The following is a 19,188-nucleotide window of genomic DNA, read 5'->3' on the forward strand; positions in this document are numbered from 1 at the left end:
GTTTTTCGAATTTTTGTGTCAATATATATATATTTCGTTTTTACAACTTGTGTCTTCTTCAACATATTTATGCAAAAATATTTTTTTAATTTTTTGTCTAAATAATAGGATTGATTTTATATCCTTCACGTTTTTGGGTAGTTTATTGTAATATTTAATTATATTTAACACTATTTATACTATAAGTTGTTGAAGTAATGGTGTCTATTTCACTTTCGTCCTTTTTCTTCGTAACTAAATTACTGTGTATATTATGTGTAAGTACATTATTCACATACATACAAGAACAAATTTTCATTAGTAAATCGAATGGTAATATGTCTCTGAATTTTATATTCTCTAGCTTTTGTAGCAATATGTTTTGCTTCAATGTATCAAGTGCTTTCTTCATATCAATAAATAATCCTGCTGCAAGTTAATTGTTCTCCTTACACTCTCGAATTTCTACTACTATATCAGTTAAAGAATTCAAAGTACTCGATTTTTGCCTAAAATCATATTGAAATCTGTAAAAGTGATTCATACAATCCAAATAGTATCCATTCAATTCTCTTATGTATACACTTTACAATTACTTCAGAAACGCAAAGTAATATAGATATATGCCTATAATTGTTCACCTAGGATAAAGAAAGAATTTACTTATCCGTATATTGCTTGACTTATAGTGTTCTTGAAATTAATTAACATTTCATTATGTAAGTCGTCCCTTGTCTGAGTTTTGTTTCTCTTTAGAGTACCAATGATTCTAATATTTTCAGGGGGGCGCGGTAGCTCAGTGGTAGAGCGTTCACCTCCGGTGCTTGCGGTCCCTGGTTCGATCCCAGCTCGCGCCATGTGGACTTTGTGGTGGACAAACACCGTGCTCGTGGGTTTTCTAGGGGTTCTCCCGTTTCCTCCCACTTTCTTCATTCCACCATTTTCACTCATCTCTCATCATCACCGTCTCCTTTAGCCTAACCGGCATAACCGTGGGACGTAAAACAAAGATTTCATTTCTAATATTTTCAGCGTAGGTAACTGAAATAAAAAAGAAGGAATGTTACTTGGGATATTCATATTCAGTTTTATTTCCCAGTGTGGATATCTTTGATGGTAATGTCTTATCAACACGTACAAAATGATCATTCAATACATTTTGTATGCATTCATTATCAAATAAAGTATTTCTATTTTCAGTTGTATACAATCTATATCATTATTTTCCTTATTAGTTAATCTTTCACAACTCAAATTTCCTACTGTCAGGCAAGATTCCTGCATTTTATTTATTTATTTATTTATTTATTGTTGAATACTCATTCTTTAGTTGCTGTCTTGACTTAGTTACCATATTTCTAAGTTTTCTATGCTCATTACATATATTTACATTATTTGTAAATTTTTTTAATCAAAGACTAATATTTACCTCTCATTTTTACTAAGTTTAATAATTCCTCATTTATACAAGACTTGCATTCGTATTCTTTTCTACAGACCTTGTGTGAACTTTTATTAAATTTGGGTATTTCAATTCCTTCTAATAAATATTGTTCATCAATACTATTAGCACTTAAAGAAAGATTTATAATTCTAAAATAAGTATTCAATATTTTATAATTTATTTTAGGTAAACGTAAGTGTTCTTTATTGTTTTCATAATGATATATTATAGAAATATTATGTTATACATTACGATATTATGATCACTAGCATCAGCTAATATATTATCAACATAGATAACTTCATTTAAAGTGTTTAGTAATATATGATCAATCAGAGTTCTTAATGTTATATGTTAACCTGGTTGGGTATTTGATATTTGCGTGAAAGAAACTATAGTTTTCACAAAACTTTACATATTTCAAATTTTTAGTTGAACCTTTGTTTAATGTATCAATATATAAGCGTCTTCTACTAATAGAATAGGTAGACCTTTACAGCTCTTAATACATTCTCCATGTCATCCAACAGTTCATTAAATTTACACTTGTTTGGATTATATACACTAATTAGCATGAAACTTTTTGATACACAGTTTATTTGCGCTGTATGCTGTATCTGTAATATATAATTGCCTACTTATTAATTCATTACTAATATAATCAGGTATCCTCCTCTACGATTATAGTCCCTACACGTATAGTACTTGTGATAGAATTCGATTTCACCAGAATACAACCATGTCTCAACAATAATTATAGCTTCCACTATTGGTATTCTATCTAATTCAGTAATTATATTACGTGTACTCCTAGCATTGAGATATAAAACGGAAAACGTTTCCATACTGTTTAAAACATTATGGTTTTTAGAATAATCATGTATATTGTTAAAATATATTCATACCAACCAGTATGTAAATCTACATGTTCGTCCATGTTCCTCCTTTACGATTAGCCGATGTCTAGCTTTCCGACTTCCGTCTTGTGTCTTCTTTCTTTTCATTTCTTTTTTTCTTTTTCTTTTTAACTAGAATGATCTTTGTTACTATACCAAATATCAGTTCAGAATAACTTATCCATGATTAATTCGAGATACTTCTCTTTCATACAACATTTTGTATGTTAGGGATTCACGTTTTGGGTTTATCCGAGCAGAGATTTTTCTCATAATTTTTCTGTTTGCAAACCTTGAATGTTGATTTGTCTTCTTTACAAAACCATTGGAGGTGTTCAAAATCAAGAAAGCGAAGGCATCTAGGAATTGAAACGAAATTTTTGATTGTTAAAACTTCGTATAAATGATATACTTTATATGTATATAGCAGCTTCTTGTAGATTTCACTTGGAGCTTCAATTACCAAATGGCACCTGACGTCATTCTTCGGCCCTGTTCTGAATTTTGGTTTGACTTCTTTGCCATTATTTTCCAAGTTTTGCTAGGTATTTTTTTTTCTATATCTTCTTTAGTTTCTGTCTCAACGATTAGTGATCCACCCACCGGTTTGACAGACAATTTCGTCTCGTTCTTTAATTGAATTAAATAACTTTACAAGCTTTGTTTGTAAATCATGAATTGATTTGTTCTTTTCTTTTAGGAATATGACTGACCTTTGTTTCACCATTGATTGCTTTTGCTCCGCCTCTTTTGCTATTGCTTTTTTACTATCTCAGCGATTGTCTTTCCTCCGTGATTTGCAGTAATACATGGAGCAGTTTTCTGGTTTCCTCTGTTTTCTTCAGCAATGTTAGTCTAGTTTTAAATTTTTCCTTCTCATCTTTTAGTTTTTTTTCTCCTCCTCTATGTAATCGATGACACCTATTTTGGATTGATAGATGAGTCATTATGTGAGTTCCTTTTTATCTGCATCTATTTTATCTCTACTTTCTTCTGTCATCATCCTCTCATGGTTGTTGGTGTAGGCAGGCTACTAGCATCTCTTCGTAACTACCAAAAATGTTCCGGGTCCTTTTTCGTCCCACTGACTCATTGGTGTTCCAATGTTGACTCCCAAACTATTAGGGGCGTCAAAATGGAGTCACACTACTTATATTAAATAGTTATTGATATTGATAACATACTATATCTACAGGCAGTGTTATTTCCATTGTTTCGCTTAAGGAAAATTTTGTTTATACCAGTGCACGTGTTTTCGTTTCCAAGTGTTACTGTAATGTTTACTATTATGTGTTAACTAGTGATTGTTTCAAAATTAAAGTCTGTTTACGTTACTCCAATGTCAATATCTTTCATCTTCTATGTCTTTCACGTTCACACGAACAAGATAACTTATAAGATCATTCCACTCACTGTTTACGCTGTTTTTGATTAGCTGACAATTTTCACATTTTAAGAAAGTCTTCCTTTGACGCTCCGTGATTATAATACTAACACTACTAATTGAAAGTTACAAAGTTCACAATACATTTAAACAAATATTACCTTTGTCACTAAATGCCCTAACAGACGCAATAACACCAACACTTTTACCCATAACTCGTGAAAGTGGCCAAGTCCAGCTTCACGTTTAACCCGGGTTTTACAGGGACTTTCTTGGAACGCACTTTCTACACATCCTCATACACTACAGTTTAATGTCTAACACTGTACCGTCAGTATAGTATGTATGTTATTATAGAAACGTCCCAAAGTGAGTATATGCAGGTATTTAAATATACTATGGATACTGTAAATGTATCATTTTGTGTTATGTAACTTTTTGAGACGGAAACAATATTCTCGTAATGACCATTTCTTCAGAAGTTAACAACTGTAAGTTCATCCTCATTTACAAAGGAAAATCGGGTCTTGTTGAAAGTAACAGACAATTTGTCCTTGTGTTTGTATAGTTTGTTCTATTTTACTTAAACACTGTGTCTTATTTAATATTTTGTGTTTTTTTTTTTATTCAGTTGGTACCATGTTGAGCTCGTATTTGCACAAAATTTGACGTATGACCCAGCATCGTGAGTAGTCGGGATCTACTTGAATTAAGAGGTAGCGATCTTCGATTTAAAAAGCTAGAAATAACGATGATTTGAGCACAAATAATAAAAATAAAAGCCGTTTTTAAAGCAATGACTACCTTTCTATAAGGCTTAACATTTATCTAGGTGACATTTCAGTTTCCACTTCTGTTCTCTTCGTCGGCCAGTTGATGAAAGATGAACACGGAAGTCTTGAGAACTCATATACCTATTTATCTCTTTCTAATGCTGCATTATAATGTAAGTCGTTCTGTTTAAAAATAGTTGACCAGCTAAGTATATTCCTACCCTCAAATTCAAAAACGATTTATTAAAGCACAAATTGGAGAAAACACACATCAATTGTTAAGAAAGTGTTTCACGGAATATAACTGTTGCATATATATATAAAATCAGATTATAACTGAATCACACTCTTACCAGCAATCATACCTCAAGTTCAATTGGTCGGGTGCCTCACCTTTTAAATACTAAGGACTCAAAAATACTAAACATTAACGTTAATGTAGCTTACATTTTTTTAAATTAAAATTTTGGTGACACAGTCCCGGTTCTTATAAAGGGTGCCGGTGCTGTTGTCCAAAATTAACTTATGATTTTCGGTTCTAACAAAATAAACAGAAACGTTACTTTTTATTTGTGATGTCGTTTTGCGGGTGATTTTGATTTCCTTAGTTCTATAACTGCCATTGCTTTTGTTAGAGTAACCCCATGAAATCAGTAAAATATTCGTCAATACCTGTTGCATCATAAAGAAAGCAAGCAAGCTAAACTTATAAGTATGTGTACATAAACACAAAAGACAAAATAAACACACATATATAGCAGTGGAAATGAATAATAGAAAGAAAATGTATTGCAGCAAAATGCGAGATCGGTAATAGTACAAAAAATATATTGGCAATGTTAATGTAAGATTTAATTATTATTTATTTATTTTTCAGCCATGGATTCACATGAATATGTAATGAAGATTGTACCAACCATATTTGAAGATATCGATGGAAATTCGTTGGTATCATACCAATATACATATGCATACAGAGTAAGTTAAGATACATTTTGCTATAAATATTGGGAGAATTAGTAGCTAAAGAGCAATATGTAGAAAGTTATCTTGTTAAGTGAATTAGAGGATATATAAAAATTGTTCATGATTTTCTTTCTTCTTCATTGTAGTGATTCCATCTGTTTTATTCACTACAATGAATATAAATACTTGATCTTGTTACTTTTCCTGTTTCATTGTTCTTTAATTTATCAAATAGTCAGGTAATGAGAGTTAGTAATGCAGTAATAATTCTGGATAGGGGCTTGAAAGAGAAAATAGTGAAAGAAGAATTTATTGATAAAGTGTTATGGTGCTAACAGTTAAGAGCAAACAGAAGGATATATTAGTAATATAGATGTACGCACTGACCATGGTTCAAACTGAAGAAATAAGGTGCATACTTAATTGTAATGGGAGATTTTAATGATATTTTGTGGAAGAAACAAAAGAAAATAAACTGGTCAGTTTTTGAAGACACAGAATTTATTGGTAATTAGGAATACTTGAGTCAACGTGCACACAAGGAAGAAATGTATATGGATCTTTCCAAGAAATGAAATATGAAGTAGATTATATCATGATTCGAGAAAGATGCCGAATTAGTTTAAAGAACGCTTAAACTCTCCCAGGGACTGACATTTTCTTCGACCCAGAAAATGTGATGACAGAGAAAAGACTAAGGAAATACGAGGAAATGTCAAGGAGATGAAATAACAGAAATTCGGGGGGGGGGGGAGTTATTGCTAGCAGTAGAAAATAAGAATGGAATTTCGCAAACGGACCGAAGTTATAGAAGGGTGAAAAGAATATGTTGAGAACTTGTATAAGAAGAAAAACAGGCGTGTAATCTAGATGCTGAAAGGAAAAACACTGTAAACAATTATGTTGAAGGATTTTGATATTTCTGGACAAACTTGAGAAAGAGATACTCAGAAAGAAATCCGAAATGATGAACTTCAAGTTTTCCAGAGGTGTAATGAATTAGGACTTAACGCTGCTTACAAGTATCTTGCTGGCACTAAAGAATATAATAAATTTATGGAAGATAGTAAAGATTGGACTGTCATTCTCGCATGGTAATTCAACGGTCGAAAGAGTTTTCCGTCAATAAATCATTCTTAATGGAAAGTACACATTAAAAGACTATTGTAGCAGAAAGGTTTATGCATAACCAGATACAAGAGGCAGGAGATACTAAACACGAGCTAATGGCCAGAAGATTCTGCTTGACGTGAAAAGCTCCAGAGACGCTATGAAGAGTACTTGCACCAGCATAAGGAAGAGATGAGTGAGCACAACAAAAGGAAGCTGAGAAGAGTTTTGAATGCACAACTGAGAGACTTAGAGCAACAGAAAATGCGTGTGAAACAGGAAATTGATGAAATGGCGTTAGCCATTGATTTGAACTGAACGATATCGAAAAGAAAAGAACTTCCTTGACGTAAATTTCAGGAACTCTCTGACGCGGAGGTCAGTGTTTGATCACGATTTTTTGTTAATCTTGTTTTTAATTTTAGTTTAATAGTTTTAATTCATATAAACTGCAGTTTTCCTTTTTGTTTTTTTTTCAAAGGTTTGGCCCATATTTGTACGTATTTTATGTAGAGATCTGTAATCTTGTTTGTAGACAATTGTGGAGTCTTTTTAGAAAAGTGACACTATATATTAAAATAAAAGGAAAGTTATATATATATATATATATATATATATATATATATATATATATATATATATATATACGCTGAAGTGAAATTGTCAAATTGGTGAGGGAGGATCGACTGTAGGGTAGGACGAGACCGACTTCACAAGAATTTCATGTGGTCAGGAATTCTTACGAAAAGTCATGAAAAGTCAAGAAATTAAAAAAAAAAAAAAAAAAAAAAAAAAAAAAAAAAATCAGAACCAGAAGTTTGTGACGATTTTTCTCTGTAAGTAGTCACTTTCCAGTGGAACCGATGGTAGCTAATGTAAGATTTACTGTAACAGCAATCATACCATCACTGTGGATATGTTATTGTGTAGTAAGTAATTAAAAATTGAAAACTGGGGAACACATATGTATTTCTAGGTGTTATTTATTACTGTATTTTCATTAAATATTGTATGAACAGTGATCACTCAATCTTGATTGATTTTGAAGCGGTTTTGTTTTGATATGTTCAAAATAATACAAAAAGAACTTTTTATGTTATGTTTTTCTAACATTATTTTTACTTTATTTGCTGCTTTCTTGCTTTCAGAATTACCTTTCATTTAGTCCTATTGGACGGCGTATTATGCCTGCAGTGTGGTTCCGTTATGATTTAACTCCTATTACCGTAAAATATCATGAAAAAAGAAAACCAATTTACACTTTCATAACTACGGTACGTATATATTTTAGCTGCTAGGAATATGGAAATAAAATGCTGTATAAACTATTATATTACTAATAATATTAATATCTAAGTTCTAAATCAGATTTTCGTCTTGGATTATCTTAAAGCAGTTTTTCATTATAGTTTTATGGAGTTAATGACATTATCTCAAATTTTAGCAGCTATATTAATGTTTCAGCATTACATATAGTGGTTATATTGAATTTACAGTCTTTTTTTTTTTTGCTTTTTTTTTTGTGTGTGTTTAAAGGCCTATCATCTTACAATGTTCATTCAATAAACAGAAAAGTGTAAAAACTCTAAAATACGACCGTGATTATTATATATATACATTTTATTTTGTGGGCATCCTAGTGTTACTCATAACTGGAGCGTGCATGCTGAGAAACAGTTACACAAGATGGCAGCACCTTTACAGGAGTTCTCTAAGTGGAGCAGCGAAATGTAATTAGATGTCTGTTGAGTGACGGCGTGACACAGATGGGAATTCATGGCCCTATGACAATTCAAAACGCTCTTTCACTGCAGTCACAGGAAACAGTATTCCTAAAGTAGGAGTCATGTTAACTTTGTTTTGGGATCACATTGTGCGAAATCGTAAACATTCCATAATGTAAGCACGACAACGTACTCGAACCTTCCGCGTGAAAAACTGAAACCAGGCATTCTGCACAAATTACGTGGTCTGGGATTCAATTTTGTGCTTTTGTTTCTTGACAATGCGAGACCACACATTGCTATAGCTATCAAGAACCTTCGGTTAGAGTGTTTACTCCACTCTTCGTATTTGCCTGAAGTCACAGCTTTAGGCCCCATTTAAGATGCACGAAATGGATAGAGATTTCAGAAGAACGAAGTCCAGTCAACGGTGAGAGTGGTTACGCATGCGTCCAATGGATGAGTTAAGCATGACGTATTTCCGTCAGTCCTTCCGGGATCATCTACTTTCCGCTGGGTTTCAAAGCCATGATTCACCTATGGAATTTACAATTGATATGTTTGTGTTGACCGATTAATATTATAATGAAAGAGAAAATTGTACTTTTTGCTTAAATTTCTGAAAGATGATATTTTAAGGAGCAAAAGGGATCAAAGATAAAAAAGAGAAGGGAACATATTTACAAGGAAATTAAGAAAAACACACACAGGCCAATGTTTTTGCTTGAGAAAGTGTTTTAGTTTGGAAACGAAAATATGCCTTTTGGATCCTTGCACTTTACCTGTCAGCGGACGTGACGAAACTATTTGACTCATTCATTTTTTCTTGTGCAGTTAGTGCCCTTGTTAAGCACTGGCGTAAGTGGATTGAACTAGATAGGAACTCTTCAAAAATAGTTAGTGTATTTATTTTATTTACTGCTTGTTACAAATATTCTGCTAAAAGGGGTATCCGATTATTTATTGAATGAGCCTTATATATTGTACGAAATACAGATTATTATTTTAATGGAAAAAAGTACAACTTACCAAATTAATGTGGCATTGAAACAGATCTCGTGCGACGTGGAATTCAGTGACAGTGCATCACTCAGTTCTATTAAAGGATGGAGGCGGAAATCTGCGCCTGATTCATGTCTGTAAAGTGAACCACAGATATTCAATTATGCTCATGTGCAGGGATTGGGTGGGCCAGGGAAGGTGTTCAACTTCACCTCATGTTCCTCAGACAACGCGCAACGGCCCCAGCTTTGTGAATGGGCGCATTTCCATCCTGGAATATGGCGTCATTGCCAGACCATAGGATGTACGTAGTCCCTTGAAATGGCGACATAATCACTGGCAGTGATGCGAAAAGTAAATATCAGGAAAAAAAAAAAAAAAACTGGAAACCAGTATGCTTATGATCCACAGCATCACAGAGATCCCACCATGTTTCACGATCGGGCAGAGACATACGGATCATATGATTCTTTGAGCGTCCGCCACACACAAACACAAACGTATTTTGAAATAAGGTGAACAATTAATCATTCAACCATATCACATGTTTTAGTTATCAGCAGTCCATATTGTATGTTCATGGCACCATAGGCGTCGGCTAAAGTGTTATGGTCCCTTATCGGTAGGTTCGCCTGAGCAACCTGACTCTGTATGTCAATGTCATGTAGCTTGCGGCGGACTATGATTGCGACACAGGCTGTGGTGGGTGCTGCTTGAGTTCGTCCGTCACTTGCACAGCAGTCACACGACGACTCTGTGACAATTCGCGAGAGAATTGTCACTGAGGGTTTTCTTCCGACCACTTTTCCTCTTCGCCGATGTGGTTTTGCTGTGAGTTTTATAGGCTGTCATCATCTTGGACATCGTGTCCCGCGACACACTCGCTCCCACCTCATAACCGAGTGCCAACAATACGCCCTCTATAGATAAGAGAGAGGTCGCCCGTTTCACACTTATTAGTTCACTGCACTCTGCCTTTCTAATCCTCCTCACGTAGTACAAAAGTTTCCCCTAACACGTCATCACCAATAGTTCGACGCTGCGGTCGCCAACCCGGACATCTGACATGTTTTCAATTCTAGGTGTTTTCATTACATCGATAAAAACCTGTATTAGACATCTATAGTTGTTAGAAATAAGTAGCAATAAATTCCTCAACCGTTTTTTACATATTTATTTTTTTATGAATCTAAGCCCTGCTGTTAGATTATATATTATCAATCAATCTTTATTATGAAAATAAGGACATCAAATCTCAGTGTTATATATAGGATGTCACGAAAATCAGGACCGGATAATATATTACTAGTTGGAATGGGTTAAGTATAGTAACGAGTAATAAAGGAAGAGAGATGGACTGCGTCCTGTCTGCCTAGTTGAATTTAACTTCGGAATGTCTACCATATTTTAGTTTCAGAAACATTATGAAGAAATCCATTTTGCAATATGTTTGGCACATTTTAAAAGTTATTTTATGATACCCAGTAACGTGAACAGATACAGAATGTGTTTTATGCATCCGCGGTGTTCTTGCGCTTGAACAGATTTGTGCATCCTCCGGACACGGTACACTACTCCCTAGTGTGATAGTTTACAGGCCTCGGTAATTGGTCCAGGTGGGTCACAGTAGGAATGTTCGGGAATACACAGCTGCCTTCAAGTGTCAAAGATGCTTCTTGTGGAGTATTTGGAGTAAAAATCCCTCTTCAGCAAATTGAAGTATTTTTGTTTTTTTCCGATCGACTACTAACAGTATTGCTTGTGTCGAAAGCCAGATTCAGGAAACTTCCTCCATCGGAAGCACATTTTTTCCATATTCTCAATTTTGAAAAGTCTTATAACACAAGGAAATATTAAAACAGCTTTGACATGTCCGTGGCATGTTACTTATTTTATAGCACACTTTCTCGAAGAGCGTTATTTTAGGGCTCATGTGGTTTCTCAAGATTCTGCAGGAAAATTATGTACCCCAAGGCGGTGTTCGCTATCAACAGTGTTTTGTCGCAGATTGAGGGGCCTATATGTGATCTATTCTACTTGCAAACTTGTTATTTGTTATCGATTTCAGTACCTACGTAGTACGTCAGACAGCTTCAATTAACATTGAATCATCATGTTCGTCAGTCGAATGAGGCAGGCTTTTGATTATCTACTGAGAAAACTCTTCATTGTGTGCAGTTTTGTTGCCAACGAACTTGCCTTGTTGACTGGACTTGTGTCACATGGTACTTGTCTCTCGTTGAAACTATTCGATTTCTGGGTTTAACCTTTGATAGCCGCTTAACGTGGGTACTACACATTGTCCTTTTATCTCCGAACTCTGAATTTGCTTTTTATTGCACCTGGTATGCTGAGCGTATTGTTTTACCACGTAGTACAAATCGTTACATGTTGACTATGGTTTTACTGCTTACTTCTCTTTTTGTTCGTCTTTGCTGAAGCAACTGGACACTGTTCATCATCTGGGTATTCGGATAGCTATTGGAACTTTTCACATTAGCCCTGTTGGTATATCATAGATAATTACCGTGAAAAACTTCTCAGGAATTATGCAGGTTATGTGGGTTGTCTTACTGACAACTCATGCAACTTCCCTTTGCATGGTCGCAAGATCTACGATCGATATGCAGCACTTTCTCGGGCTACGTTCATGCCTACAGAAGTCTAATGCCGGACGAAATTGTCTTGTTTGCTGCAGGTAATGCCCTTCCACCGTGAATGTTGACTCCACCAAGACTTGACCTTCGTTTGTCGTAAGAAACTAAATAATACATGTTCCCAGAAACACCAGCTGACGTTCTAAGTAAGCATTGCGAGAACAGTGCTCTGATTTTAATGTTTTGTATTCGGACGATTCCAAAGGTAAGAATTGTGTCCGTTCTGCCTTTGGCACGGACGAGGACAATTCAGAGCTTATTCTACATTCCATCTGTATCCACTGCTGAATTAACAGCAGTTGAGCTTAACAGCTCTTGACTATGCTCTTCAGCTTCGGCTGCGTCATATGCTTATGTGCATTGATTCGCAAAGACTTATTAAAAGCCTGTGGATTGTCTTTACTAAATAAACGTCGTGTACGACATTTTCGTCAGATGCCATCAACTACAATAGGGCTGTACTGTCTTTGTCTTCTGGATGCCAAGCGATGTCGGCATTCGTGGAAACAACCGAGCGGACACAGCATTTAAGCACCACATTGACAAATGTTGCACAGGAGTACTCTCTCACGTATTTCGATCTCTATAGCTCTTTTGCCCAAAACATGCGCTCTCACTGGCAAGCGGATAGGAATCAACCTAACGAAAGTAAGTTTCATTGTATTAAACTTTCTTTAGGCAATTTGCAGACTAGTCGACGAGAAGAAATGATCTCGATGTTTGTATATCAGACACACTCATTTCACATATATCTATTTCATACATAAAGTCGAATGTACGTATTGTGAAGACCGTATCGTCCTTCTGAGTATTCGTCACATTCTTGTAGAATATCCTGGATTCTCAAGCCTCAAAGAATGTTTAGAACTGACTAGCTATCTCAGGTTTTCGGGGATAATCCTGTTTCTAGTGACCATATTCCCATTTTTATTCGTGCAGTTGAAATTTTTAACGTTCTATGAGGCTTTTCTTTTTAGCCTTTACCTACTTTGTTTTATTACAAATTAACCAAAAAATGTCTTACCGTTTTTGACGTCCCATTAATCTGCGGTTACAGACATGAAACGAATGACTTACGTGTCTGCCAAGCGATCAGGAGTTAGTCTGACCATCGACCTTCCGTAATACAGGCACGTTGCGCATACACAGCAATTGTAGCACATACAGCAGTCCAGTGTCGAAGAGAAATGGAGATATTGAAGCATCTTGTTCGAGTGTGTTTGTTGTGTGACTTTGAAGTGGGCCTGTCAGCTGCCCATCAAGTCGCTGCATATGCCCAGCATTTGGGGAGAATGCCGTGAACGAACGAACCCACAGGCATTGGTACCAGAAATTCCGTTCGGAAGATGTGATCCTTTCGGATGAACCTCGCAAAGGACGACGACATGTGTTGGATGATGAGGCTCTGAAAGCAGTCATCAAGGGGGGCTAGTCTAACGTATGATGGAATTCTAGAAAGGTTCCATGTTTCCGCTGAAAAAGTCAAATTGAACCTGCATGGGACGGGGACGTCTTCAAGTTAAGCAAGTGGGCACCCCACAGATAGTCGGCAGCCAACAAGGAACAACGAGTGACAGCCTGTTTGTCCTTGCGCACTCGACTTTTGAACACACTCATCTTTGATCGCTTGCTCACTGGTGACGAAAAGTGGGTCCTCTATGACATTCCTAAGCGTATTAGACATTGGTTGTCGTCACGTGACCTTGTTTCTCATACCTCTGCACCCACGAAAGGTTATGCTCTCTGTATGATGAAATTGTCCTCAAGTGGTGCATTACGATCTCCTTTCACCTGGTCAGATTATCACTGCTGATCTGTGTTCTCAGCAGTTACAAAGGGTGTGCTGGTACTGCACGACAATGCCAACCAACATGTGGCAAAGAGGACCCGGGAGACCCTTCAGCAACTTGGTTGGGAGACACTTTGCCATGTACCGTATTCACTGGACCTTGTGCCAACAGATTATCACTTGTTTCATTCCTTCGACAACCACCTCCGTGGGAGATCCTTCGTAAATGGAGGGAGAAGTGCGGAAGTCTCTCACGGACTTCTTTGCATCCACGACCGCCGAATTTTATCACCAGGGTATTGTGCAGCTGCAGGACCATTGACAAAAAGTGTTGAAAGCTGATTGTGACTACTTCGAAACTTACCATCCACTGTATTACTCTGTGTTTATCACTACTCTAGAACGGCAAAGAGCTTTTTGGTTACCTTGTATTATTACTTTTTTTTTCTAGTTTCTTTATTGTAAATTTTTTTTCTATTTGTTTATTTTAATTTTTTTCAGGATTATGTTTTAACCTTTATTTTAATTATAAAATATTTGGATTATGCATTTTGTAGTAGTCTATTTTTAAAAGTTATGCGTTTGTTATTTATTTATTTGTTGGAAGTCCGTTTGTGAGCGGGTTTGTATTTTCTGTTGACCTTTTTGTGACAGAGACAATAAATTTACAATCAGTCAATCACCTTTTAGCGTAATATAGCCGAAACATTTCTTTAAAATTATAATAATACATTTAAGAAAAAGATCTGAGTAAATACAGTACGTTAGATAGACAAAGGACTTGTTACTTTACATAGTAGCGCTAAATTATTTTTCCTACTACCTGTTGCGCCTATCTATTCTAAAAGATCATTGTTTCTAGTGTTCAGAATGTTACAGTATGTATATATTACTTTAATATTTCCCTTTTATTTGTTTTTAGCTATGTGCAATAGTTGGAGGAACATTCACAGTAGCTGGTATTATTGATTCCTGTATATTCACAGCGTCTGAAATATTCAAAAAATTTGAGTTAGGGAAATTAAGCTGAACACTGATTATAGTCTGATTTTAATAATAGTTGAAGTTGATAATGAACTTGTCTATTGGTGTAGTTGAATCAGTATTGTATTGGGTGCAGAAAATCAAGGTGTAGTGTTTTTCAAGATTTTACTTGAATAGTGGATTGGAGAATTGTGCTTTATTATTTTTGTTATTATTTGGAAAAAAAGAAAAGGTACCATTGATGAAACTATACGCCATTTGTGATTTTTCTTCGTTATACTTGACCTGAGCATCATACGAGAAATAAGAAATTGAAAACGTGGTTTCTTCTTGTGTTTTTAAACAAAGTGGCTGACTAAATTATAATTATTATAATAAGCTGTCTTTGTGATATTATGTATTATACCAAGCAGAGTGACATACAATCAAGTGTATTTTTGTTATAGAAGGTTCATTAACGGTGACAGGGTGTTATACTTATTATTGTAACGTTCATCTTTAAGACTCTTCTCACAACCATAGGCGTAACCATAGCCATGTATTGCTTTATGTACTTACTTTTCTATTTTCTACTAGTTCTTTACTTCATTCTTTTTATTAATCTTTCACACCAGTTTGATTATTCTAATTATCTACATATACTAACACGTTTGGTGTTTTTGAAAGAAGAACGGCCATTTTACATGCTATAAAATAAAAGCATGACAAGAAGTATTTGTATTATACATTGAGAATAATAATAATATTATACATTGTAATTTATTGAACATAAACACAGGGTGATTTGAAATATTAATCTATATGGATAAAAAATTGTGAAATGCATCATTGAATGAACGTTTTCTCTTCATATGTTTCGAAAACTTTTACGGTATTAGATATGATATTAAATATCGATAATAAAAACAAGAGTTTGGCCGGGTATGTCATAATTTTGTATGATGGCTGCTACTTAAAACTAATTTCAACTCAAACAAGCATTTCTTTACAGTTTTCAATAAATGGTCATTGAGGACATCAGAACGAAAACAGATCCATTTTTTTAAAACTTCTGCAGAATACTCGTTTTCTTTACTCAGTAGCTGTAGACAAAAGTTGTTTTGCTTATATAAAATATTCCATGTTATGAGGTTTGCAGTGGTTAGCCGAACAGGGCTGGAATCTCAATAGTAATAATTATAATACGGAGTGTTCTGTCACGATTATCTTAATCGTTCATAACATATATTGTGTGGGCGAAGTACCATCTGTCATCTTTTTGAACTTTCTGAAAGCTGTATCGTGCTGCATTAATCCATAAAAGTACGGTCTGTAGTTTTAAATTAAACTTGAAGTCAGATAATGGTAAAATTTTAATTCTAAATACTGGAGAAGTGATGAAGTATTAATTAAATTGCCTTCTATGAAAAACATCACTGACGTGTGCTGTTGGTGCCTGAATGTTTTGCTTATGGTCAGTTTCTTGTTTTTACAGTGCACAGTCAATACATGAGACAAATGAATATGTATATAAGTATTGGTGATATATATTAGTACAATATTTTAAGATGTTAAACATCACAATTTTTGAAATATCAAATGTATTTATTTTGTAAGAAGGTATGCTTCCAGTCCAGTATTTTTCAAGATACGACAAATTAAAATTTAAACAGTGAACCAACTGAAAAGTACAGAAGTATTAAGGAAGTTCCCTAATTTTTGACTTCCATTAAAAGAAATATTCTGGTTATACATAATACTCATATTTAAGTTGCTGAATGAGTGTTATCGTTTTATATTGTTGTTAGTTAATAATTTCTGTTAAAACTGACAGTTTTATGTATTTCTGAAACATAATATCGTATTCGTAATAAGTTGAGACAAGTCTATATTTGAGAAGAAACACGCACTTTTACAAGTAGCATTTTGTCTTCGTTGACAATAGTGAAATTATTATTTATTTTTATGTATATTATCTCAGATCCAATTTTAAGTTAAAGATTGAATGTAAATTATTTAAACACTGTTATCTTAATTTACATACACTTGTTGTATTGTTCTAATAAGTAGCAATTACGAATTGACTGTTGGGTCTGAGTTTGAGTAACTTAGTTACTAATACACTGTTCTTCAGTGAAGAATTCAAATAGAAGATTGTTTGATTAATCAATCTAATTAATGCTTAACAGCGTTTTCTTCGGTTAGATACATTTTCCCTCCTCTTTAGAAGGGGAGGACAAAATAAAGCCTTTCAGCTAAAGAAAACTACCTATGTAACAGAGCTAAGTATTTTCCTTCCACATATATTGATTTATAGTAACATATTTAGATTGTACTTTGTTTTCGATCTTTTAAATTGAATTGAAATTAACTCAATCATATACTATGTACATAAACACAAAGAAACTATTTGCTGAGCAAAACAATATATTCACATAAAAAACTACATACGTGTTACAGTTTCGCCAACTAACACGTATGTAGTTTTTTATGTGAATATATTGTTTTGCTCAGCAAATTGTTTGTGTTTAACTATGTACAGTTTTTAATTTTTTTTTAAATATCAGTATAAAGTAATATTTTCTTTGTTATTTTGTTTAATTTTAGTTTCTATCTTCACCAAATAGACACATTTAACAAGTTAATTATTAAAAATGAAACGTAACACATAATTTTATAATTTGAGAATGTGACCTTCCATAATTGTACTTCTGTTAAAGAAAACTGCGTTGTATAATTGATTATTTGGTTCTTCCTTAAAGTTCCTAGAATATGGTGATTACTTTCTTCGATTTAAGAGGTAATGCACTAGCTTTTAATTTTAGAAGAACTAACATGTAATTTGTTTCGCATTGAAACGTGGTTTCATCACATTTGTAACTAGTCTTTTATTGTTTATACCTATCTTCATTTTTCATTTAGTGAACTCATGTCTGGTTTACTTGTGATAATTTAAAAGCATCACTTAGTAGAATTTATCTTCTTGCATAGTTTGTGTTAGGAAATTTCGTAGAGTGCTTCCGCGTTACTTTTTCCAAATGTATAATATTGAATAGTTATTTTAGTGTATACCTTTTTGCGTCTTTATTGTTTCTAATGTTTTTATTCACACATTGGTAAGATGTTTTTGAAAGTAAAGTTCGAATGAAGAAAGGATTATGATTTGCTTGTTCAGCGACAAAAAATATATTTTTTAAAACAGGTCACCCTATTTTCCTGCCACTTCAGATAATGTATTACTTTTTGACACAGTTTTGTAATTTCAATCAGATATAGTTTTTTCAACAAAACATATAGTTCCGGTATAATTGATCATACAGTGTTTATTTTAAGAAGTTAAGAAAAAGGAAAAACAAGATATTTTGTTATATAAACGTATTTTAAAGGACATTTGTAAATGAGAGAGAAACCTGTTCTTTAACTGGTACATTGAAAGATAAAGATGATTGTTAAAATTATTTTTAAATAATTGTTAATAAAAGAAAATAACGATCTAACGGAAAATCATAGCGAAAAATGAAGAGGATAGGTATACTCTTAATATCGTAACACTAGTAACTAGTCACATCAAATAATAGGTTTTTTTTTTTTTTTTTTTTTTTTTTTTGTGCATATGAGAGACATCTGAATTGGGGACATTGTTTGTGAGACATTGACGCTAACTTAGATGTGTTTGTTACTGGTTTCAGGGCATGATTGATCAGAAGATCGCTTGCGCTAAGTAGGTTAATGATAAAACGATCTAAGTTGTTTAACGAAGGACGAGACTAGCCGCTCTTATCTGATCGCATAATAGCAATTTCTGAAAGGAGACAAAACAGTTGCCTTTAGCATGCGTTTTCCTGAAATTTTAAAGCAATATTGTAATGATTATTTGTAACTTGTATTTACACAGCAGCGCAGCCAGAATTTTGTCCTAAGATAAAAGTAAAATTCATGTCTATTGACAAAGAATTGAAATAAGCCTTCTTTTTAGTTCATCTGTGCTTTAATTTCATTAAAGCGTTCCGTAAATAACAATAAAAACAATTCAAAAGTGTTTTAAATGTTGATAATAATACTGTTGTCACAACACATCATTAGCTTGGAAAGACTATATGGCTGCGCTATAGTAAGAGATGAATTGAAGATAAAGTTAAACTAACATTTAATAAATTCACAACCACAGACTATGACAAACTTGTATAGTAAATGGCAAAGTAAACTAAAGCTGCATGTCCGAATTTGATTTTTTGTATGTACGGTAAACGTTCGCTGAGCTGTAAAATCTTAATTTTCTATCACATTTTATTGTTGCATTTATTGTATGTAGTATTTATTTTATGTATTACATCTAAATAGAAGTTTGAGTCTTTTATATATATATATATATATGATAATGGTTGGCTAAAATTAATAAAATCTTCAGTTTTGTAAATATTGTGGTTTTGATTTATTTGATTTGTGTAAAGCAAGTATTTGTATCTCTCATTGAGATATTATTCAAAATGTGTGTTACACT

The 19,188-nt window shown here is 33.8% G+C and overlaps 1 protein-coding gene across 1 annotated transcript in view; it reads left to right on the plus strand.

Annotated features, from left to right (window-relative positions):
- LOC145689598 (endoplasmic reticulum-Golgi intermediate compartment protein 1-like) overlaps positions 1–17,902 on the plus strand; it is a 49,929-nt gene extending 32,027 nt beyond the window's left edge. The window contains exons 6-8 of the mRNA XM_081763779.1: positions 5,354–5,454; positions 7,701–7,826; positions 14,647–17,902. Coding sequence (XP_081619905.1) covers positions 5,354–5,454; positions 7,701–7,826; positions 14,647–14,754 — 335 coding nt within the window. The 3' untranslated portion in view covers positions 14,755–17,902. The remainder of the gene's footprint in view (positions 1–5,353; positions 5,455–7,700; positions 7,827–14,646) is intronic.
- The last annotated feature ends 1,286 nt before the right edge of the window (positions 17,903–19,188 follow it).

Source organism: Thermobia domestica, chromosome 1 (genome assembly GCF_964235325.1).
Source record: "Thermobia domestica chromosome 1, izTheDome1.hap1.1, whole genome shotgun sequence".
In the NCBI taxonomy this organism is placed as follows: Eukaryota; Metazoa; Arthropoda; class Insecta; order Zygentoma; family Lepismatidae; genus Thermobia; species Thermobia domestica.